At 33.7% G+C, this 24,755-nt stretch overlaps 2 protein-coding genes across 3 annotated transcripts in view; both read left to right on the top strand.

Moving 5' to 3' along the window:
• Positions 1–7,252, top strand: part of LOC110025367 (F-box protein At-B) — a 20,796-nt gene extending 13,544 nt beyond the window's left edge. Inside the window, exons 3-4 of one of the 2 annotated variants that reach the window (XM_020725849.1) lie at positions 5,396–5,495; positions 5,603–7,252. In XM_020725849.1, coding sequence (XP_020581508.1) covers positions 5,396–5,495; positions 5,603–6,940 — 1,438 coding nt within the window. In that variant the 3' untranslated portion in view covers positions 6,941–7,252. Of the gene's footprint in view, positions 1–5,369; positions 5,496–5,602 lie in introns of both variants that reach the window. The other variant, XM_020725929.1, reaches the window with a different exon arrangement.
• Positions 7,253–8,475: 1,223 nt separating this feature from the next.
• On the top strand, positions 8,476–22,552 carry LOC110025288. The gene is made up of 3 exons (XM_020725731.1): positions 8,476–9,347; positions 21,431–21,620; positions 21,942–22,552. Exons 1-3 carry the CDS (start codon positions 8,650–8,652, stop codon positions 22,167–22,169), a joined length of 1,116 nt encoding a protein of 371 aa, XP_020581390.1. The 5' UTR covers positions 8,476–8,649; the 3' UTR covers positions 22,170–22,552.
• The last annotated feature ends 2,203 nt before the right edge of the window (positions 22,553–24,755 follow it).

Genomic DNA, 24,755 nt, shown 5'->3' with positions numbered 1-24,755 from the left:
GAGGTAGCTCGCCTAGAGCGACGTAAATCCTCACCCTCTTTTAGGCCCCTGCACAACCATGTTGTGCAGCATAAGTCCTAACTCGCTTTAGGTTCCGAGGTTGTTGTGTGGTACGACGTAAACCCTCCTTTCTCTGTGGGCTATTTGCATAATCGGGTATTATGCAAATGTAAGTCCTAAATAATAAAATTGGCAGGATTAAACATTCAAATAACATCTTTTCTAAAAATGCAGCCACACAGTAGGATAGTTTGGGAAGTCACTGAGGGTTCTCCTTAGAATCTGTGACATCCCCTACCTTTTCTTTCCTTTGGACTCCTGAAATAACTGTTCATGTTTGAGCCACTCCCATTTGCCCTTCTACGTCCTACCTTGAAAATCTGAACCTTGAATTCTTGAAGACTAGAACCACTGATCATTATCGAGAGTTTTCTCAAGTGACTTCAATCATTTGAGATATAATTAACTATATGGGCTTGCCTTTATAGGGAACTTGGAACCCAGGTAAAATAAACCCTATTTAATCTTTGTATTAAATAGGGGAATTTGTCGGTCATATATAAAAGGTTCGCAGACTAAACGGATGTCACAAATCTCTTAGTTTGCTGGATTGGGTCTATCGCCGAGGTCTACACTTATCTTTCGGGGGGTGTAGTATTCGCGGTATCAGACACGATTATGCAAACTATTGGACGAATGAGATCCACTTGGTCTCATTTTTTTTAACAAAACTAAAACATACTACTTTTAAAACTCAAACTATATATTTATTATATTAAATTAAATTTCCAAAAATTATTTTCATATATCATATTTTTCAAATAAATCTATATATCGAAAAAAAAGGTTGACCGACACTGCCACGCAACATAGTGTAGCCCCTTTCTCCCATTACCCTTCCCTCATAAAAAAATTGCTGGCATTCTTTTCCAGATCAGCCAAAACACTTTTTGGCACTTCGGTATGTGTAAGCAGGCACATAGGAAGCGCAAGATAAGCCGAATTGAGAAGTGTAATTCGTCCTGCAAGTGAGAGGAACCGAACAGAATTAAGCTTAGTGGCAGCACTAACAAGAAGCTTGCTGTAATCAGCTTTAGTGGCCTCTCGAAGGCAAAGCTGGGTGCCTAGATATTGCAATTCCTCAACTTTATGAAAATTCAGCAATTTAGCAAGCTTTCTTCTCTTCCAAACTGAACAAAATCATAGATTTGTGTTTGTTAATTCGTTGTCCTGTCCACTCACAATAATTTGAGGTGTTCTCCATAATAACTTTAGCCGACGTAGTCAAAGCTTCGACAAAAAGGAGCACATCATCAACATAGAGGAGATGGGAAAGTTGGGGGTCCGATCTTCTAAAGTTGAATCCCAATATTTTCTGCTTGTTGGGTCAGAGCTAGATAAAGAAGTTCAGAACATACGATAAATTAATATGGCGATAGCAGGCAACCTTGTTGGTAACCACACTCTCCAAGGTGACCGCTGCCCATTGATAAGGGGATCAAATTGAGGCCTACATGTGCTTTGTAGAACCCGATCGGTAAAAGTATCATGAAATCCCATTCTCTTACACCTCACGAAGGGAATCCCAACTCATCCGGTCATAGGCCTATTCCATATCAATTTGAGTGCCATAAAGCCCGAAGTGGCCTTAGAAGCTTTGAATTTGTTTAATAGGCCGAAAGTGTGTCAGACTGGTAGTATTATTAATTTTTGGTATCAATATGATAAGTGTCTCCTTCCATTGCTCCGACCCAGAATAAAAAAAAAACTGTTCACAGTATTGATGACTTCTTCTTCGACAATACTCCAACAATTTTTATAGAAAGAGGCAGTTACACCATCACTGCCAGGAGCCCAATTCAGTCCCATCTGAAAAACCGTAGCCCGAGTTTCCTCCTCAATTGTTTCAACGAGTTGGTTGTTATGGGTTATCACAAATAGTGGAATGCTTTTTAAAATAGGCCAATTGGAGAAAAGAGGTGCATTGCATTAGCATTTAGACCTGAAAATTTGCAAGAACACTTCCATAATATTCCGTTGTTTGCTCACGGCTCCTCCATGGGCATCCCTATTCCAAGTAGAGGCCATCGAATGGAAAAATTGGTGTTGTGGTTTCCGTATTGCAACTAGCAGACCTTAGCCCATTGTTTCGCAGACCTTAGCCCTTTGTTTCCACCAAGCTGCCTCACTAATAACTTAGTTGGGTTTTGTAGTTTGAACCTTTTGCGATGGGGAGTGAAATGCACCAATAGTAAGGTTGATGGAATTAATTCAAAGAATCTCTAGAAGAGAGCGGTAGGCTAGATGTTATGCATTTTTAGATGAAGAGTTGAAAAATTAAAAATACAATGAAATATTATGATGAAATTAGACTGGGAGATTTAAAAGGTAAATAAAATTATTTTAATGATTAAACTTTGAGATTGTAATATTTGGGATGTTCTTGAAGAAACTAATACTATTTGAGATAAAATAACGAGTAATAGTAAACAAATTGCAAGAGTGTCTTTGAAGAATCAAAAGAAAAAACTCTATGAATAAAAATTAGTGGTATAATAATAATGTGCGAGAAAAGATAATAAAAAAATTATTTTAAAAATTGGTTTAGGTATAAAAATTTTAAGAGTTAGAAACAAATATAGCTGTCTCGTAGGGAGTCTAAGAGAATTATTTATGATGCTAAAAATTATGTTTTAAGTGTTCTTTATAACATATTAGATAATAAAGAGGAGAAAGATACATGTATAAACTAGTTAAACAAAGGGATAAAGAAAAATAAAGTTTTAGTTTATGTAAAATATATTAAGGATGAAAAATTCAAAATATTTTTTCTTACATGAGGATATTCAACATAGATGAGCGAGAGATTTTGATAATTTTTTCAATGAAGATTGTGAAAATACAACCGACTTTAGTGATTTTAATATCGTAAACAATAATAAAGTTTTTTATTTTACCATTGCATTAGTAAAATGAAAGTTGATATAGTTTTAAAGAAAATGAAGTGTGTAAAAATAGTAAGATTTGATGGTATTTCAATAGAAGTGTTGAAATGTTTAAGAGATATAGTAATTGTTTGGCTTACTAAATTTTTTAATATTATTTCAGAAATTAAAAAGATGCCTGATAAGTGGATAAATAGTCTATTAATTCTTATTTTTAAGAATAAAGTGTTGTACAAGTGTGTGTAAATTATTGAGGAATAAAATTAATGTGTCATACATTAAAGTTATGAAAGAGAGAATAATTGAACTTATATTACAATGCAAAAATTTCTCAAAATTAGTTTAGATTCATGTCGGTCAAGTCTACTATAAAAGGCATACATTTATTGAAAGATTTGATGGAGGTGTATAGAGAGAGTAAGGAGGATCTACATTTGACTTTCTTTGATTTAGAAAAAACTTATGATAAGATTCCAAGAGAAGTACTATGGAGAGTTCTAGAAAGGAAATGTATTGATATTACTTATATTCAAGTCATTAAAAATATGTATGTTAGAGTTGTTATTTTTGTTCAAAAATAGGGATTATTGACCAAGTGTTTTTCTTTTAATTTCAGTTAGATTACATCAAGGATCGACTTGGAGCCCATATTTTTTTGCTTTAGTTATGGGTGTTCTTGCTAGACATTTATAGGTGAATGTATGTTTTTTTTTCATGATATCCTTCTTATGGACAATACTAGAGAGTTAGGAAAATTTGAATTATGGAGGTCAATTTTAGAGACTACAGGCTTTCTTTTGAGTAGATTTAAAATTTAATATATGGAATTTAATTTTATTAGTAGTAGATTTAGTGATGGGGTTGTAATAGTGGGTGATCAAATCATTAAAAGGAGTGAATGTTTTAGATATCAAGGGTCTATTGTTCAAAGTGTTGTGATATAGATGGGTATGTTATTAGTAGAATTTAAATGGGATGATTGAAGTGGAGGGATGCATCAGGCCTATTGTGTGATAAAAAAGTACCGGAAAAGTACTGCTTAGACATGAAGGAAAATTTTATAAGATGATAGTGAGACCTGCAATACTTTATGACACAAAATATTGGTCTGTAAAAGCGAAGCATAAACTTAAGTTAAAAGTGTTGTTGGGATGAGAATGCTTAGATGGATGAGCGGCTTTACACTTAGAAACAAAATGCGAAACGAATATGTGTGAAAGGGTTGGAGTAACTTCAGTGGCATACAAGATTAGAGAGAGTTGCCTTTAGATGATTTGGTCAAATTAAACGTCGCCCATTTGATGGCCCAGTTAGAATAGTAGATGTTTTATATTTAACTAATATTAAGGAACATAGAGGTAGACTTAAAAAGACTTGGGCTTGTTTTATAAAAAATGATCTTAATTTATTAGAATTAAATGAAAATATGATGCTCTACAGGACACATACAGAACACAATGAAGAAAAATGATTCATGTGGCCGACCCTTCTTAGTGGGATAAAGGCTTGTTGTTGTCATTGGTTTATTTTTACCCTTTCCTCAAAAGTAAGAATTAGCATGATCATCATTATTAATTTTATCCTCACTATGCTTGGTTGGTTTTATGTATTCATGTTCTCCATTCATTTCTACTAAGTGTGAAATTAGGTGTTAGCTCAATTTTATGCAAATTTTTTGTATATTTTCTATTTGTGTTAGCTCGTTCCCCCTACTAATCCTTCCATTATGATAAGATTTACTAGTGCATTTTCTACTCTCTATTATATAATATCCAACCCGCGTGATTTTAGCTTCACTATATTATCTTTAGCAGTTATTACTCTCACTATCCCTCTAATTTAATTTCAGTCAATGCATCCTAATTTTTTGGCATATCCATCTTGACAGTTTCTTTTTTGTAACAATTTGGCTTATCAGTGGCATAAAATCTTCGACACTCGGATACATATAGAATAGTTGGCTTAATTGTTGTTTTATAATATTCCCCGCTCCCCCCCTCCTTAGTTTGAAGCATTTTTGCATCTTAAACCTCTTAACCATAACTTTCATAACCAGCCTTTTGATACATAGACACAAGTCATTTAAATTTATCAAATATAGTTATCATTTGATCTTCTGGTAATATTCATAAATAATTAACAATTTAACACTACTAAAACCATATAACATATGCTCATTTTTTGCTTAGATAATAGAAATATGATGCTCTGATCTATCATCTATTCTATACATTGAAGCATCGCTTTGTTATGTCACCAACCTTTATTTTATAGTGTTTTATATAATGCTATCAATATAGTATGATTTGTTTGCTAAATCCTCCATGTTGTAGCCAAAACTGTTGGGGTTTGGATTAGAAGGATTTTGAAGATTTTTTAGCTTAATGAAATTATGCATTCATATATGTCCTTGCATTTATTCAGATATGTTATCGTCTGCCTCATTTCAGAATACTAAGTTTGGAATTGGTCTGTGGAGATGGACCTCATTTTACTCCTAAATGCAAAAAATCCATAGAAAAGATGTTCAAGAGATGCCTCCACTTAGAGGTGATATTATCCGCAACATTTTTTAACCACAGAATATTCATTAAAATTGCTTCTATCAAATTGTGGTTTTTAATTTGTTTTCTTATGTTCTTTTTTACTGTGTTCAGTCTTTAAGTATAAAGTTTCATACTCCATTTCATCTCCATGGTGGATTTGATAACATCCAGCTTGTCCTTCCAAAGCCTCTCAAAACTTTGCTGCTGCAACCTATCAAGAATTGGCAAGCAGCAGAGCTTATTTTAAGCAATCAACTTAGTATAGATAAAAATCTTCCTTCTACCATAGATGTTCAGCCTTCTTGTCTCATGCTGCAGTCACTCACACTTATTCTAGATCTCATTACGGATCGACTTATTCTAATAATTACAAATTATTTGCATTATTTAACCGTCCTATGTCTGGAAGACAATCTATGGACAAAACCAGCTCCGCACAATGACCTAACAAATGCGGGACTCGAGTTATTAAGTTCGAGCAAAAGACTGACATGCCTTGCTCTGTCAAGGAGCCGACCGAATGTCTTCGGGAGAATAACTGATGTTGGCATTCTAGTTCTGGCTGAAGGATGCACAAGGCTTGAATCCATTAGGCTGGAAGGATTTTCTAAAGTAACAGATGCTGGTTATATATCCATTCTGCAGTCCTTCAAGACTCTGAAAAGATTTGAAGTCATCAACGGCTATTTGTTGTCAGACTTAGCATTTCATGGTCTTACCTTTGTATCAACATCTCTTGTTGAAGTGGTATTGATATCCTGCAATCTTCTAACCAGCGAAGCTGCGGAATCGTTATCATTATGCAAGAACTTGGAAATGCTGGACTTGGGGGGTTGCAAAAGCATTGCTGATCATGGATTGAATTCAATTTCGATGCTCAATAAGCTTACTTTGCTGGATCTGAGCGGAGCTGATATCACCGATAGCAGTTTATCGGCCCTTGGTTTGGGCCGTTCTCCAATCGCTACTTTGTGTCTGCGCGGCTGCCGAAGGATTGGAGACCGAGGTTTCAGAAAGCTTTTTAAGAAGGATAGTGTGATCGTTGGAACTCTGTCAAAGTTGGACTTGGGTTACTTGCCGGGGGTAACAGATGAAACAATTGCTTTGATTGTGAGGATGTGCAGCGAAATCAGTAGTCTCTGCATTAGGCATTGCTTCTTTGTAAGTGATGGATCAATTAGAGCTCTTGGCTTGATGCCAGATTTTGAAGGCAAAAGAAGATTGATCAAAAGGCTTGATATTTATAAATGCAGTAGACTGTCAGCTGATTCAATAGAGTTTTTTTCTCGTCCTTACTTTCGGGGCCTTCGATGGCTTGGCTTCGGGAACACAAGATTGCATGGGAAGGAAGGAGGAAGAATGGAGGAGCTTTTGAGGGAAAGACCGTTGATGAGCTCTTGTGTTTATGGATGTGAAATGGGCTGTAAAGATGGCTGGTTTCTTCATTAAGAATCTGATAGCAGAGGAGAGAGATTGACATTCTGAATATCTGATTCTTTTTTTACTTTGATACAGGAATGTGATCATTTTACAGAATCAGATAGGCTGTGTTTGTATTTTGGTTGAAAGAAAAGCAAAAAATTTCTTAAATGGATAGGATAAGAATAAAACAGATTGTGCTGACTGATTGAGAGCTATTTTGTGCCTTAGGCGCTTTTCCATTACAGTTGTGGGAACCCTGTATTGATTATGCTTTCTTTATGAGATATTACCTGTTCTGTTGGGGTGAGTGAGAGACCCATTAGTAAAGGAAAAAATATTACATCAGGACTCTTTTACGTGCGGAGTCCAATGAAATTATTCCACGTGAGAAAAAAAAATCGGTCCGGTAACTCAGTGGAATATTCCCCCGTGTTATTCAGATGTTATTATATTTTATTTATGTTATTATGTTCTGGGAATATTTCTGGTGTTATTATAACACAATAGCACATCAATAACACTTGAATAACATACAATAACACCTGAATAACACATGGAGAATATTTTTCTGTGTTATTAGACTGATTTTTTTTCTTTACGTGTGACGTGATTTCACTGGACTCCGCACGTAGAGGAAAAAATATTACATCAGGACTCCGCATGTAGAGTTACGTGCGGAGTCCAATGAAATAGCTCCACATGAGAAAAAAAATCGGCTCGGTAACACAATAGAATATCCCCTCAGTGTTATTCAGGTGTTATTATATGTTATTCGTGTTATTGTGTTATGAGAATATTTTTGGTGTTATAATAACACCATAACACATCAATAACACTTGAATAACATACAATAACACCTGAATAATACAGAGTGAATATTTCTCTGTGTTATCAGACAAATTTTTTTTTCTCTACGTGTGACATGATTTCATTGGACTCTACGTGCGGAGTCCTGATGTAATATTTCTTCTTAGTAAAGAGGTGTTGCTGTGCAAATGGGAGAGCTTAATATGCTTTATGAATTATGAAACCCATGTATTTTTTTCATAAAATTTTCCCTCTTTTGCAACTAAGCCTGTCATGTTTGGTTTATTAAGAAGCTTGTGTTCAATTCATTCACAAAGCAAACGAGTTGAACACTTGAATTTTTTTTTTCACTTGTTATTTTAACTAGCAGAAAATTAAGAAAGATTTGTTCGCCCGTATTTTGTTCATTTTAGTTTGAAATAATAAATTATACATATATAAAATTAATGAGTGTTTTTTTTAAATATTTAAGTGACTATAAGGCTATAAAGATATTTAATCAATTAAAATTATAAATTAAAAAAATAAAATAAAAATATATTAAATTATGTTTAAATGATATTTTAATATAAGTAATAAGATTTAAATTTCGCCTAAATCTTGAACACTCAATGACTGTCTAATTAGAGAAAGAGTTTGTGAATAATTTATGTTCAGCTCTTTAAACAAACAAGCTGATAATAAATAATTTTTTTATATTTGAAATATAAACTAGTCAAATACAATACAAGTATTTCTTCTATTTTAAATACACATTATAAAATTCATATAGGCAAAGCGAATAAACTCCGGGATCGCTTAAGCTTAGAACCCTATTTTGCTCGAATTTACGCCCGCCGAGCTCCACCACCGCTTACATGGTGGACGAATGCTGCAGAACACCTTGACTCCACAGTTCACGCCATCGTCTTCCTCTACGTCAATACGTAATGCTTCCAGCAATTCGAGGCCTCCTTCATTTCCGTCCCTTGCGCAACCTCCACACCCCGATTCCTTGGGTTTCCTCTTCGACACCTTTCCGAATCTTTTCCTCAGGTTCAGGCGCCGGAGGAAGAAAAGATGATTCCTGGGACAAGTCCTGGAATTCCTCCGGCCAGACCCCTTCGGAAGGTGGTTCGGATCCTCCGTCCAGCTTCGACTGGGATGAGGCATCCTCCTGGTCGACTGGCCTGACTAAGGATCATTTCGATGGTGAAGCTGTCGGACGTCAACTCGTCCCCGGGCAATCTCCGCCTCAGACGAAGAAATCAACGGTGATGGAGGAAGCTGCGCGGATGGACGACTTGGACGAGATTCTGAGGATGGTGGAGAAGGACAATAGGAAGGATAAGGCTTTCGTGGACGGTTGGAAGGATCGTATGATAGAGACTTGTCAACTGCTGAAGCAAGTGAGGGAACCCGGGGTGAGGGGATCGTATTTGAAAGATTCGGAGAAGAATGAAATGTACAAGCTTCATAAGGAGAATCCGGAGGTATATAATATCGAGAGGCTGGCGAAGGATTTCAGGATTATGAGGCAGAGGGTCCATGCTATTTTGTGGTTGAAAGAAACGGAGGAAGAGGAGGAGAAGAAACTTGGTCGGCCACTTGATGACTCCGTGGAAATCCTTCTCGACAACTTTCCAGAGTAAGCTTACTCAAGAAAAAAAAATTGCTTTTTATAGTTAGTTGAGGATCAAGATTTTTGAACTTCTTGGGTTGTTGATGCTTGCTTTCTTGATGACGATGAACTGACATGCAGAGTTTATATATAGTGTTCTGTGAAGATCTTAGTCAAGCGTTAGACAGCTGTGGATTCATGGCTATAGTTGAGCGCAGTTTATGATTTTTTGATTGGTTATGATAAAAAATATGATCAAAATGTATCGAATTACTTTCAAGCTATCTTGATTGCTTGATTTTTAAATGGATAGTTAGTAATTATACTATCTGGAACTTTCTTAGCTAGAAAAGAGTTTTTCTATTTAGTGACTTTTATTAAGCTGGAAATCAAATTTTGTTCCATCCATATGTGATATGGTAAGTTGGATATTGGTTGGGATCTTCATAAGTCCAAATGATATGAAACTATGGAGAGTCGATAACATCTTGGAGATAATTCTTGCTTGTAGTAAGAACGATAAAAAAAAAAAATGTGATATCAAATTTAGAGTTTAAGGACCCGTTTGGTGAGTAAGTTCAGTTTGGAATTTTTATTCAAGTTATATAAAAATAGGACCTTCATGGTCTAGTGTTGTCAAATCAATCAGCTTCTTCAAAACAATGCAATCTTAATTCGATATTTTCTTAAATATTTATGAGTGAATCTATTAGTTCCTTTTTTCAAGAGAAAGGGCAACAGAGAAGATAAATTAGAAGTCTTAGGGGACAAGGAGGCTCAATGGCAAAAAAAGAACAAAACTTCCACCTTGTGTTAATGACTAGTTGTAATAAGGTTATTTATGCTTGTTATAGGAAGAAAGTAAGCAGGTATAAAACGTGGCCTGAAGGAAACTATATGGCATGAAACTCTTAATGGCTTTTACAGCTAATTCAATATATAGAAAGTCTATTTACTCTCATGGACTACCAATATCAACTAACGTAATTGCTCTGGAGATATCCACATTCTTCTATTTTTCCATCTATGAGCATTATGACTAGAATAGTTTGATTTAAAAAAGAAAATAAATACCTGTTTACGTATTTTGAGGAACAAATTCTTATTATTGAGAAAAGTTAATTCGCAGAAATGCTTTGCTTACGTCCAATTATATATAAAAAAAATACATCATTTATTTGTCATTGGTAAAAGTAAAGGAGTTACAGATGAAGATATGGCCATAAAATAGAAAAAAACAAATAATGGAAGTCTCAAGGAATCTCAAGGCATAGAAGTCAAAATAATTGCAACTCCAACTACAAAAAATTAAATTAATTTCTTAAGTATAACTACCGGAATAGCATAAAGACCACATCAAATCATTCCATTTTGGAAAAATTCTGATCTTACAAATTGTTAGTTGTTATTCTAATACATCACACATAATTGTTATATTCTCTGTAGAAATATTCATAAATCATCACATCTAGGCTTATGTGTCCACTTCTTAAGGCACATTTGATATCCTAAAACAACACTGAATATTATATCATTATGAATGATGACAAAGATTAGATTATTAGACTTGAATATTTATGTATTTTTTGATGGATCATGGGCTTATCACTTTTTTGAATTCCATCCATCTTCAATAAAAGTAGGATAGAAACTTCATAATCATTTTAGTTAATAGCAAGCTTCCAAAGAATATTTTCATGCAATCCATGCACATGAATATATGTAATACATTAGTATATAGTTTGTTTAAATGTTATGAAAGAATATTTCTATGCTCTCTAATGTATATATTATAAATTATTTTAAGTGTAAAACTTACAATGAAGATTTATAAAGTTCCATGTATTTTTTGTTTGATAACTAGTATACCACATAGATATTATATATGTTTCATATGAATTATGATCTATTCAAAGAAAAGTAACCTAAAGGAATTAAAGATTTAATATAATGAATCATGTAGTAATAATGGGGATAAGAGATGAGGGAGGAGACAAATTGATGACAACGATAAGAGTAAGAGTTGATGAATTCCAGTGATGAGTTGGAAAATCTCAAAATTTTATTCAACATTAACTAAATGGAATCCTTGATCAAAATGTCTTCTTATATATATGGAAAGTCTACTAAATGCTCGAAATTACAATTAAAACAAAAAAATAGATAATAAATTGAAATAAGTCCTAATCGTTATACACGTGCTCTTCTATGGTTGAGGAAATTTTATGTTGAGGAAATTTCAGAAGAGAAACTAAATTATCTAACCATACTAATATCTTGGTAAAATTCATTATGAGAAGGTAGACTAATGATAAATCATTTCTGAGATAAAGAGAAGGGAAAAGCCGTCCGGATTAAATCGATTAAGAAGAAAAAAACCGATAACCATCAATAACAATTGTATAATTTTGCCCTAAATCCTCATGAACAACAACAAAACTCGGGATGGATATTTTTGGAAGCTTGAAAGTTTAATACAATAACAAGAAGTCTTTCCCACTAAGTGTGGCAACTACATGAATCCTTTTTCTCCAATGTGTTCTATTGAGTGTCATATTTTCATTTAATTCTAGTAAATTAAGATCGCTTTTTATATAACATACCCAAGTCTTTTTAGATCTACCTCTATCTATCTTAGCATAAGTCAAATCTAAAATATCTACTCTCCTAACAGGATCTTCAAATGGTCTATGTTTAATATGACCAAATCATCTAAGGCGACTCTCTCTAATCTTGTCTGCTGCCACTGGAGCTACTCCAACCTTTTCATGAATATATTCATTTCACATTTTATCTCTAAGTGTACAACCGCTCATCTAGCCGAGCATTCTCATCTTAACAACACTTTACTTATTTTTTTTTTGTCTTTTGCAGGCCAATACTCTGCTCCATAAAACATTGCAATTCTCACAACCATTTTATAAAATTTTCCTTTTAAGTCTAAGCTATATTTTTCTATCACACAATAGGCCCGATGCATTCATCCACTTCAACCATCCAACTTGAATTCTACGAGCTTGAAAGTTCAATACATTTTACTGAATTGACCTCAAGCCCAAATTTAACTTGAATGTTGGATAATTAAACAATGCTGACTTACAATGTGGTTCAAGGATTTAGAGGGCTTTTGAATTTAGGCCGAGGTCTAGTTTGTGGTGCTTAATTGATAGGATAACAAGCAAGAGTGAAATATGCAAGTTTATGCACTATGGTGGAGGCAATTTAGTGTTAAGGGCATAGGTAAATAATTGTGGAATGCATTTAGGGATAGATTACAAATAGATGTGGGTGAAGTTATGGATGTAACTCTGTTTGGGACTCAAGTGGTTGTGAGTGTGAGCGAGCGAATATGTTAATTAGTGATGGGCCCCATAATAAAGTTGAAGTGGACATGCTGACCATGCATGTAAGGCTATTGAATAAATGACGAAATGCATGTTGAAACGAGCAGTTGGCATGACATTTGCAATAAGGAAAAGGCGAGTGGGGCATGCACATGCCAACGTTAGTGTAATGACTTGGAAGTGGGTGAATGGGTGTGTTAATGCTGCATTAATGTCGTAGATACATGCAGAGTTTCAAAATAAGGACGTTGAAGCTATTTGGGGCTCGAGGCACAAACAAGGTCATGTGGAGGGCATGTTGTGCTACAAGATGAACACGACAGGTTTGCAAGGTAGAGTGGATGTGCTCAGGTTGAATGCTTAGGAGGTGGGTGGCAATCAAATTGAACATAAAGGCATGAGATATGGCAAGTTTGCCATGCATGGACAATCACATGCTTAGGTTTGACAGGCTTAAGAATAAGCCATTGCATTGGGATAGAAAATGTGCTAGCATATGACCTTGGAGACTTACAAGTAAAACATTGCAGATTTAAAATTGTAAGGGGTAAAACTGTAAATAAAAATTGAGAGGATAACAAAAGAGAATATATCTTAAGAGAGATAATAAATAAAAAAATATTTAACTGATATTAGAAATTATACATTAAAAATTTTTCAAAATATACCTTGCATGTCTATGGAGTTTCCACAAAATTTTTAACATAATTATTTTTTTTTCTCCATGTCAAGATAGTACTTAATCACATAGATTTTTTTTTTCTTCTTTTATTTTTTCTCCTCTTTAATATTTTCCTTCTCAACCACTCTTTCTTTATACTTAATGAAAATAGTCCACAACCCAAATTTCCTCTTAGTGCTTTACTAAATCCTCCATTGGTTATTACATACACCTCTAGGCTGTAAAAAAAGCTCATCTTTCGCGAACAATTTGTGTTCGATTCGTTCGTTAAGCAAACGAGCCGATCATAAGAAAATTTTGTAGCTCAATTTATAAACGAGTTGAACAGGAACAAACTTTTGTTCGATCGTGTTTGACTCATTTTGCCTCGAATTATTTAAATGATATGTAAAAGTTAAAATAAGAATATCTTTGATATGATATAAAAATTCACTTTGTATAAATATAAGAAAATGACATTTAGGTGTTAGATATGTAAATACATAAGAATGGATTGCCCTTAGAATTTTCCAAATCGCGCCCTGCTTCTTTTCAGAATTTAGGTGTCAGATATAATAAATGAATAAAAATTGGGTGCTATGTTTGTAAATGCCCCTAGGTGTTATATATGTAAATACATAAAAATTGGGTGGTATGTTTGTAGATGCCCCTTCCCTAAATCCATGCCTTGCCCCGTGCCTTTAGCATTTAGGTGTTAGATATGTAAACACGTAAGGATTAGCTGGTATGCATGTAAATGTCTCTAGAAAAAAACTTCCACGCCTTGCCTTTTATGGTTCAAGGCACTGTCCCACATTAGGAATTTACATAATAGAAGTTTAGAAATACTCTTTAAAAAGCAAAAGCAAAGCTCAGAAGCTTGTGGAACTTGGAGGTATCGTAATATTATTTGATATATTGTTAATATACTTGTAAGAAATAATTAATTTTCTGAGTTTATTAATAATAATTTAATTTATTATACTGTTTTAATTTGATTAGATTTTATAATCACAAATAAAATTTAGTGCGAGCTTGAGGCAACTCGAGTTGAAATCAAATTAGAGCCAAACACGATTTAATTTGAACAAATAAAATTTGAACACGAACAACATATTCACGAGCCATTTGGAACACATGCTAATTTCGAAATTTTTTTTTTAAAATGAGCTGAACTCGAACAAACTTTAGGCTCGCTTAAGCTCGGCTCGTTTACAGCTCTATACACATCCACCTGAAAATTTAATGCATGTATCTTATTTAGATTCTTTTTATTAGAGTTTTAAGAAGATGACAAATTATGTAATAACATTTCAATTCTAATTATTTTCCAAATAAAATATTAATTATATTTATCTCAAAAAACTTGTTTTAATTTTTCTTTTGCATATCTTAGTAAATTATTTGAGTCAAAATACTAACAAATCTCTTCTTTGACTTGAGAACTTGGGATTAAACTTGGGTCTCCTCTCTCATTTTCCTCTCCGAATTGATCTTCTCAAGCTCTCAAATCCTCAAAGATTTGAGCACCATTCAAAAACTTTTATGACACTTGAATTAGCACGCAAGGGATCCTTGAAGTTTATTTCTTGCACACTAAGGTGGTTACATTGATACCAAACGTATATATGCCGTTGAATCTTTTTATTTTCAAAATGTATCTCATTGTTTTGAACATTGCAATGATATGATTGAACACTATGATAAATTGTGCAACTTAAGATCAATCTGCTTGATTATCTCCAATAGTTTTCCCTGCAACATGTACCCTTATTTTTTCTGGAACTTGATTTGCAGTTAAGAAGCTAACTCATTTTTTTTCTTTCCTAAATAATCATGCCCATCACTGGTTATGGAAAACTCAAGTTGCTCCATTTGAAGTTACACTTCGCAATACATATAGTCCACCAATTTTGTTATTATATAAAAACCAATGCTTTGCAAAATTTAAGGTCTGTAACTTCTTTTTTGAACGTGCATTTTACATAAACATTCGAAGTGAAAAGATTTAAGGTTTTGATTCATAATTGACCCTTAGATAATGGTCTAGTCACAACATTATGATTCAACTTCACGGTGTTAAAATCAACTTTGCTGCATATTTTATTGTTCCTATGTAAACATAGAAGCTATTTTATGCCTCATAATTGGAAAACAATTCCTTTTGCGGACACGAGGTACATACAAGCTTTCTCCAAAATCTACCGATCATTGCATCTATCTTTAATAGTCACCAAAAAACATCATTTAAATTTGTGTTCGAACAATTTATTATAATACTTGTATTTTTCATTTTATCCTTGTGATTGTTTATGGCAGATTGCTCCTGCTTAATATATTCTCTTAATGTGATATTTTTTTTTCCAATAGAAGTAAGTCATGGTTTTGTATTTGCCATGAAAACTTTATCATTACTATGAGGCACAACCCTACGCTCTCAAAAGGACTTCAATCAATAATCCATCAACTTGCTTTTCAGCTACAACACATCAAACTTAACAAGCTTTTAAAAATGGTATTTTTTTAATCATCTTATAAGAGGGAGATAAAGAGTATAAAAGTAACAAAGCACATTCATCATCAATTATTACATAAATATTCCTTAGATTCATCACAATATAATTAATTTCAATATGATGTGATTTATTGGCCATCATTGTTTTTTTTAAAAGTTTTTATGGTGTTTTTTTCTACTCTAGCTTAAGCCACAACTTTGCTTCAGTTTATCCTCCAAGTTTTTCATTAATACCTCTTCCTTTAAACATAACGGGGATTGCAGAAAGTGATTTTTCATCAATCTTTGATTTTTTATTTTCCCTTAGTCTTAAATGTCTTCTATTATTTTATATGTGTCTTCATAAGTTCGTCGGGATTAACACACCTTGCTTCTTAATTCTTTAAAGCCCAAAGCATTTGGATATTAGCTTAGAGGCACACTAAGAGTAGCATGCAATGAACACTTCAGAATTCTCTAGGAATTCTACTGAATTAGCCTCAGATAATAAACATGCAGAATATGAGAGGATGTCAATGAAACATAGAATCAATAGCACAAACATATAATCTTGGTGCACAACACTGGCCATCTTAATGTGAATTAATAGGCAACAAGCATTGTATGCTTTACTTTATTAGAATAAGGTCTAGAGGAAAAAAAAAGCCAACCTATAGTAGAAAGCACACTAGCGAATGATATTTATTATAAGATTAAGCTAATTATGCAAGCTAGTAGAAAGCACACTAGCGAAGGATGATATTTATTATAAGATTAAGCTAATTATGCAAGTGTTTTAATGATAGGAAACTCTATAGAAATTAGGCAAAATACATTATTTTTCTTCAATAACACCAACAATACAACTGAAATGCATAAAAATAAGCACTTATAATTTGAGAAGTTGGCTATCTCTTTCAAATTCTACAATTTGAGAGGTAGGAAATCTCTCTGAAGCTCTAACACTAAAACTCAAGGACCAATCTCATGCATAATCCTAACCCTGAGCATATTAGCCCTATTTATACTAAACAATAATAAATAATAAAAGACTAAATTGTTCTAAGGCTAGGCACCGGCGCAACAATACTCTATTCTAAAAAAAACTTTATTCTCAAGGTGGGAAAACTGTTGCTAGATTAAGTCGTATTGTTCCTACATACTTTGTCATATGAAAATTCTTTCCATTTAATAAAAAATTTGTAGTGACTAAAAAATTTGAAATGCTGTTTGTACGCGTCCTTCGACCGCATTCCAATTGGATTGTTTCCTGACTTCCAGTCAATCTTTAGAGAATATCACGACCCCAAACAACTCATCTCGTAGATTATCAATTACCAGAATCTTTTTCAACTTTGTATCATGCCTCTCTTTCAACTTTATGAACTTTGATTTTGCTTGCTTCTGTTTGTTCAAGTCGTTCAAATATAGCATTATTTCTTACAAGTGCTCCCGCTCGAGTTTGTTCCTGTTATTTTTGCTTGATATCATAGCTCCCAATCTGCCTAAAGTAGCGATGCTGCCTTGATGTCGCAAGAATCCTTTTGCTTTGTTGCTGCTGGTGTCCGCTCCCGATGCTGTCGCTCGATTTCGCTATGGTCGGAGGTGATTTTGTGTGAAATTATATGATCTTCTTCATCATTTCTTCCAGGGCTTTGAATCTTCTCTCGAACCACCCTTCTATGGAAGAGAAATGTTTTTTTATCTCCGATTTACTGTGGCTGAACTCTTTTGCTAATTTCTCGTTCAAACCATCCATTTTTCCCCTCCATTACTCTCTGTATTATTCAGAAACTCCTTTTCGTTGAAATCTTATCTTCAACTTTGTTGGTAGCTTGAATCACAACTGTATCGAGAAGTTTTTAAGATGCAATCGCTGCAATCCCTTGTTTTCAGATTGCATGGTTTGGTCACTCGGATCACAGTTAGGGAAAGCCGAACGTCGTGCTTCTCGGATCGCAGTTAGGGCAAGCCAACCCATCGTGTTTCTCGACTCGATTAGGTTTGTTACAAGCTGTGACCATGACTTCGCGTCAACCCAGTTATCTCTAATCGCGACTGTATCACTGGGACGGAGTGGGAGATTTTAGTTTGCCGTGATGCTTCTAATCTAGCTCCATTCGCGACTATTTCACGAGGTGACGTCACACAAAGTGTCGTCTGTACGTCATGATCCTTTCCCATGCTGTGATTCTAATCCTTTTGCACGTCGCAATCCTGCAGTTTCTTCCCAGATAAAATCACGACGGTAGCTTCCCATCACTTCTTGCCACGTCCCGTCACTTCCTACCGCGATCCCGTAGCTTCCTGCTGCAATCCCTTCACGGCTGTTCCGCGACTACAGGTACGCCTCTCTTGTCGTGCTTCCCATGGCTAAAATCTGTGAACTCGTTGATTTTCAGGAATGGAGAACTTTGATTCGAATTTGATAGGAAATTCCTCTGAAATTTGTTCAAAGCACTTTATTTCTCTTCAATAACGCCAACAAGACAACTGGAATACATAAAGATAAGCACCTAAAATTCAAGTGGTTGGTGATCTCTCCCACCTCACAATTCAAGTGGTTGGTTATCTCTTCCAAACCCTAATCTAAGTCTCAAAACTCAATCTTATACATAATCTTAAACCTATGCATTATAGCCCTATTTATAATATAACAATAAAAAATAAAATACCAAATTACCCTTAGGCTAGGCACCGACATAATAATAAACTGACAAGTTCTATATAATTGGATTGTCACTACTACTTAAGCTTTTGATTTCTGATTCAACAATCACTAAACCACCACACAAGGGTACACAATGAGATTCTCGGGATGTATACAGATCTATGGTAGATGTGTATGCATACAACTTTAGTTACAAGATATATGATTAGCCCTTCACAAAGAACATAAGCATTTATGCTCCAGGAAGAATACCAAATTGAACACTGAAAGTAAGTTATGTTTAAGATCATTTTTACACATATTTTTGTGGTTTGACATCTAATCGACCTATATCCATACCTTAGCCCATCCCTTGCTTCCACTATGATAATTCTCTATGGTAGAAAAGCTCACTCATTATGCAAGAAGTAGTTTAGATCATGTATTTTCCTACATTTGGTGAACACAACTGCAACATCTTTCCTAACAAGTGAGGCAACCTCACAATCTTCATTTATAAAAATAAATAGCTTTCCAAAATTCTTTGGAACTTTGGTGGTGTATTTGGCAAGCAAATGTACTTTTAGAATTTGCTGAGAGACAGAGAGAGACACCAACATTTTGATTCTTTTAGTGTCACTTAAAAATATTACAACGTTGATGCTCACAATCTTTGCATGTTGTACTGAATTTTCTTCTAATTTTATCCTCTATTTGTAGGCTAGAAAATGGCTTTAAAAATCTCCAAAAAAATTTTACCTCTAAAGAACATGAACAACTCCAAAAATTATTCGTTGTTTTGCTATTTTTTGGGTGGACCGAGACCCTCATAAGCACAAATTAGAATGGGTTTAACGTTCACTGTTTTGCTCATGTTTGGAAGGAAAAGTAATATTTTGAAAAATTATGATAAATTTATTTTTAATCCAAAGCATTTTATATAATGTATTAAACAATGTGTAAGCAACCGAATGAATCTAGTGAATAAATGAAATAGGCTCAAATTAGTCAAGTAGATAGTTTTCCCATTAACCATAATTAATTGATAATTATTATGATTTTCTAAACACATTAAATGTGATCTAAAACAATATATTTTTGTGCAAAAATATTTATTTTGTTAATAAGCTAAAATAAACATTCTAGATCTTTAAACTTATTCACGAAGTATAAGCTAATTTTCATTACTTGGCATAAATTAGGATAAATCACATGTAAATGACATGTAATAATATATTTATGAAATTTTAGTTAGCCTAAATTCTATAATAATATAGTAATTAATTCCATGATGAAATATTTTTATATAAAAATAAATGGAATTAAAATCTTAGAAGTCATAATTTAATTTTAAATAATATCTAATACAATTTAGATCGATTTTAGCAAAAAAATCAATGTTTCACTTGAGTCCATCTTCAGGGGACTAATGCTTTAAGCAAGTCTAGCGAACATGATCATCATCTTCATACTTGTTGAAAGTTAATTATCCTATATTAAAATATTTAGTAAATCATTAGATGACACTACACAAGTTTTGTTATCACCAAGTTACTAATGAGTCATAGATGAGTCTCTTGGTTCTTGGGCCAATATTTGAGTATAAAACTTCTCCCACTCATAATTCATGGCTTTCTTATTAGGTCCTATTATCAATTATAGTATTCCTTATTAGTTTCTAATATCAATTATTAGGAAAAGCACTCAACTTATATGCTAAAGCATCTAACAAGAGCACATTTAATTAACACACCAAATAAAACAAAAGACATCTAGCAACACAAAGACTGAGATTTATATGATTAAGCTAAAACTATCAGTTCTCAAAGGAGGGGTGAGCATCGGATACACTATAAAGAAAACATAAACATGCAAAAGTTCTGGTGTGAGTCTGGCGTGAGTCTGTTTTCATTTACTAAAATCATACTCCACGATCACAAGATTTTTTTTTCTATTTCTCTTCTTGTCTCTTTAATAAATTCATGTCCAGGCACTCCCTGATTAAAAAGAAAAACTGCCCACCACGCAAATTTCTTTTTGCACCCGCTGACATCTCTCTTGAATTTTCTGCATGTTCAAACAAATTATTGAGTTAAAATTCTAATAGTATCACTTGTCAGTTGTGAACTTCACATTTGCAGAGGTCACTTTAGTGGGAATGGGCCATTCTAATTATATTAATTAATTAATTTTTTTTGCGCAATAAGTGAATGATTAGGACTAGTAGAATGTACTCAACCTTCTGGTGATTTCCGCCAAAATGTCTAAAATTTGATGTAAACAAATTATTCTATGGTGATTTCTAGATTGAAATGAGCTCTGACTTGGCTACAAAGCAGTTTCAAGTGTTACACCTGGACTGTTTCCCTCACATATTGAACTTTTATGATGAAAGTAAATGAATATGAGTTGGGTTAATGCTTATATGATGGCTTGAGGAGAAATGAATGCATCGAAAATGATGCATCCATAAAAAACTGCAAACTTGGGGGAAGAATTGCTTATTCTAAGCAGCTATGATTGTTGAGTCTCGACGCATCATTTTTTACAGACAACTTTTATATGCCATTCAAACCAAGTGTTAATGTTCATATACTGTTACTGACCCTTTGATCTAACTTTTATTTGTTTATATGAATTTTTTTTTTTCAGATCTTTTTTTCAGATCTTTATAGAGTGAAGTATTTATATGCCTTGCAAATATGGTAATCTAAAATAATGAATTATGAAATCCACGTGCATGCTGAAACCAAACCATTGATAATTCGATGAAAGTAAAATATTGGAGTCCTTTTTTAGTTAATTTTAATATCTGGATGGCAATTTGACGGATAATGGTAGGATTTGTTTGTTTTATAAGTAATAGCATATGGATGTTTTGTCCGAAATTGCCCCTTATTTTTATAATGATTTGAATGATTAACTTCTGAATATGTTCTGTAAACTTCTCTTTCTTTGTAGATTTTTCACTTCCCATGACAGAGAATTCCATGTTGCCCGTCTTCCTTACAAACCTGATTTCAAAGTGATGCCAGAGGACTGGGATGGGACAACCAGAGATCCTGACGAGGTTCATTATGAGATATCTGTCAAGGAAGACCAAATGTTATATGAAGATTTTGTTCAGCGACTGAACTTCAACAAAAAGAAAGTATGTTTAGATTTAATACATCCATTTCCCTCGGGTTGTATTTTGTAAAATCAAACTTAATTAACTATCTTTTATGAAACGAAATTGTCAATGTGTAATTAATTAAATTGTAAACTATATGATTATTGTTTGTACTTTTAGATAATAGCGTAACTGACTTGGTTGGAATTACAGTGAAGCACCTAAGCTTGTATAGCTTCACGTGAATTGCTTTACTTGATCTCTTTCTTCGCTATCGACCAAAAAATTATATTAATAATTACATCATTCATGTCAATTCATTTTATGCTTTCTTAGTTTCCTGCGCTACTTATATTTCAGGTTGCGGGCGAGGTTAAATGCCACAAGTATAGCAGAAGGCGGGCGCCGGACGGTTGGAACTTCACCATAGAGAAACTTGGATCCAAGGGAAAGCGAGGAGCAGGCGGCGGCTGGAAGTTCGTAAGCTTGCCAGATGGATCTAGCCGTGCATTGAACGAAATGGAGAAGATGTATGTAAAGAGAGAGACCCCTAAGCGCCGAAGAAGAATCATTGCACCATATAAGTAAAACTCGGCACTTTTTTTGTTTGTTATGCAATTGATAGCTTTAATTTTCTGCCAAATTTCAGAGAGCAGCACATTAGCATTTGCTTGAAGACCAACAACAGTTGGCTTAAATGTGTCTTGGTGTCTTCTTTCATCAGTGCTGTTGTAATCAGAGGTTTTTGTAAGACAATGTAAGTCCAGTGAGTTTCTTCTGACTCATGAATAAAACGTAGGCTGGATTTTAAAAAGATCATTTTTAAAGTCATTTTAGGGCTCTTTGTACACGTCAATGTATTCATTTGTCGTATTATTATATTACATGCTGATGTTTAACATTATTTTAATTCTTTTCTGCTTCACATTTTGGCTATATTCAGTTATATTTTATGGAATGCTTTTGTTGAAGCACCAAGGTCTTTGACTTGAATGGAAATTTCCATGCTAAGTTTGTTATTTTAAAGTTCTCATCTTTCACCAGCATGAGTTCTTTGTCATCTCTTTTTGAATCATAAACTTAAGGATGATTTACCCACTTGCCACTCAATTTTTATGTATTTACATCGCTAACACCAATACTTCAATTATTATATATATGCTACTTTACCTATATGCATGAAAAGGTGCATTTCACTTTTTAAAAGTTAAAATAGTGATATTTTTGGTGTGATATGAAAAATTTGAGTGGTATAAATCTAAAACGAGAAGTTTAGTTGTTAGATATGCAAATAAATAAGATAAGGTTATGTATGCAAATGCCCCTAAACTTTTTTCTTTTTATTCCTGTTAGTATTTGTGTCATGTTTCTCGTGCGCGCGCGCACACGAGTAGTTTACACGAGCGTGCACTAGCTTTTCTTTTTGAAATAGTCATGGTAGAGAATCTTTTATTTTATAATTGTTAATGGAAGCTATTGTATTCATGTTAATAAGTTAAAAAATAAAAATATTATAAAGTTAAATTAAACTGCTGTGTTGTGGCTTGGCATAAAATAAAGTTATATTATCCTGATAAAAAATGGTTTGATGCCATATATTAATTTTTAGAAATATAAAAATTTCTGAAAATGATTTATTACTAACAAACTGGCCACACTTGAATTCTTTCGTCTTTGCTGGACTTTTTCTTCTCTCTTGTAACACTACAAGCCATGAATCTTTCATGGTCTTAAAAGTAGTTTGAATTGGAGTCTAAAGACCATGAAAGCTGGTAGTATTCATGTGTCTTGAGGCTTCGTTTGGGAAGACATTCAAGCTCTGTTCGGATGTTTTGAATGCAAGACGTATAAATTGATTTGTGTTTGGTAAAGCAGCGTCTCCAGAGACATTCTGAAATTATTTCATAGGAACGTTAATTTTTTGTCGTTTTAGAACTCAGATGATAATGTCGTTTCAGCCACGATATTTTTAAAGGAGCTCCGTTGAACAGCGAAACTTTTTCAAACGAGGCCCGACTTTTTCGAGTTTTTAATTAAATTTTAGGCCTTGCTGCACAGCACAAAGTTCCAATTATAATTCTTTTTGTTTGTTTGAAATTGCTGTGCTTTCATATGCCCCCATGTGACTGGTTTTATGGTTTTTGTCTTCACACAAATGTTATTTTGGGAGAGACCTCTTTTAATAATTAGGGGCATTTACATGCATACCACGCAATTCTCTTAGATTAAAACATTCTTATTGACGTATGTTCCACTCAAATTTTAACACTGCATCAAAAATATCATAATGACGATCCTTTTAGGTTTATGACATCAAAGTGCTATAAGAGTAAATATCAAATTTTGGGTGTTAGATATGTAAAAATACATTGAGAATTATGTGGCATGCATGTAAATTTACCAGAAATTCTGTAAATAGCTATCATGTTTTGTTTTTTTTTTTCCTTCTTTGGGTAACGGGAGAACATTACTTGTTTTGCGATTCAGTTTTGTCCGATTTCATTGCGCAAAATAGGCGAGATTATTACGTCCGTCTCCTGACACTGAGCTGCATCCGGGCGGCAGCCGTGATACAGCGGAGGTCCGTCGCCCGTCAGGACGACGGACGTAATCATTTTTCGCAAAACCTAGGGAGAGGGTGAGAACATGTTATAAGAAAGTATTATAGAAATGTTTCAATTTTTTAAGGAAACTTAGAAACAAGATAAATAAAGGCATTTATATATGAAGATTAAAGGCTTCCTTTGTAATTCTGTAGAAAAACTGGTGTAAATCATGTAATTACGGCTTTAATAGGGGTGTAAGTGAGCTAAACTCACTTGTGAGCCCACTCAGGTTTGACTTGATTAGTGAGCTAACAAGTCATGCTCAAGACAACCCCAACTCAACTCTATAGCTCATGAGCCGGCTCTTTTAAAAAAATAATCTTTTTACACTATATAAATTTCTATATAAATAATCTTTTTTACAAAAAAAAGTTTAATTTATGCCCTCTTCAAAATTTTAAAATTTAGTGTGGAGTTATTTATTGAAAAATATCAATTTTATGACCTTAAGTTTTATGGACTTCAGAACACTCCAAACTGCCGAATTTTTAAGCCCTTCTTTATAAAAGTTAGGAGCACATATCACATTGTTTTGTTATGATTATATATATATATATATATATATATA

The sequence above is a fragment of the Phalaenopsis equestris genome, unplaced genomic scaffold (assembly GCF_001263595.1).
Source record: "Phalaenopsis equestris unplaced genomic scaffold, ASM126359v1 Scaffold000002, whole genome shotgun sequence".
In the NCBI taxonomy this organism is placed as follows: Eukaryota; Viridiplantae; Streptophyta; class Magnoliopsida; order Asparagales; family Orchidaceae; genus Phalaenopsis; species Phalaenopsis equestris.
This window is presented reverse-complemented; position numbering and strand designations above follow the sequence as displayed.

What these genes read in the sequence shown, in the direction of transcription:
- LOC110025288 (XM_020725731.1), top strand. Translation starts at nt 8,650, where the DNA reads ATGCTTCCAGCAATTCGAGGCCTCCTTCATTTCCGTCCCTTGCGCAAC. An exon ending in CTTCTCGACAACTTTCCAGA is followed by an intron (nt 9,348 to 21,430) that starts GTAAGCTTACTC and finishes CTTTCTTTGTAG; the next exon opens with ATTTTTCACTTCCCATGACA. An exon ending in TGAACTTCAACAAAAAGAAA is followed by an intron (nt 21,621 to 21,941) that starts GTATGTTTAGAT and finishes CTTATATTTCAG; the next exon opens with GTTGCGGGCGAGGTTAAATG.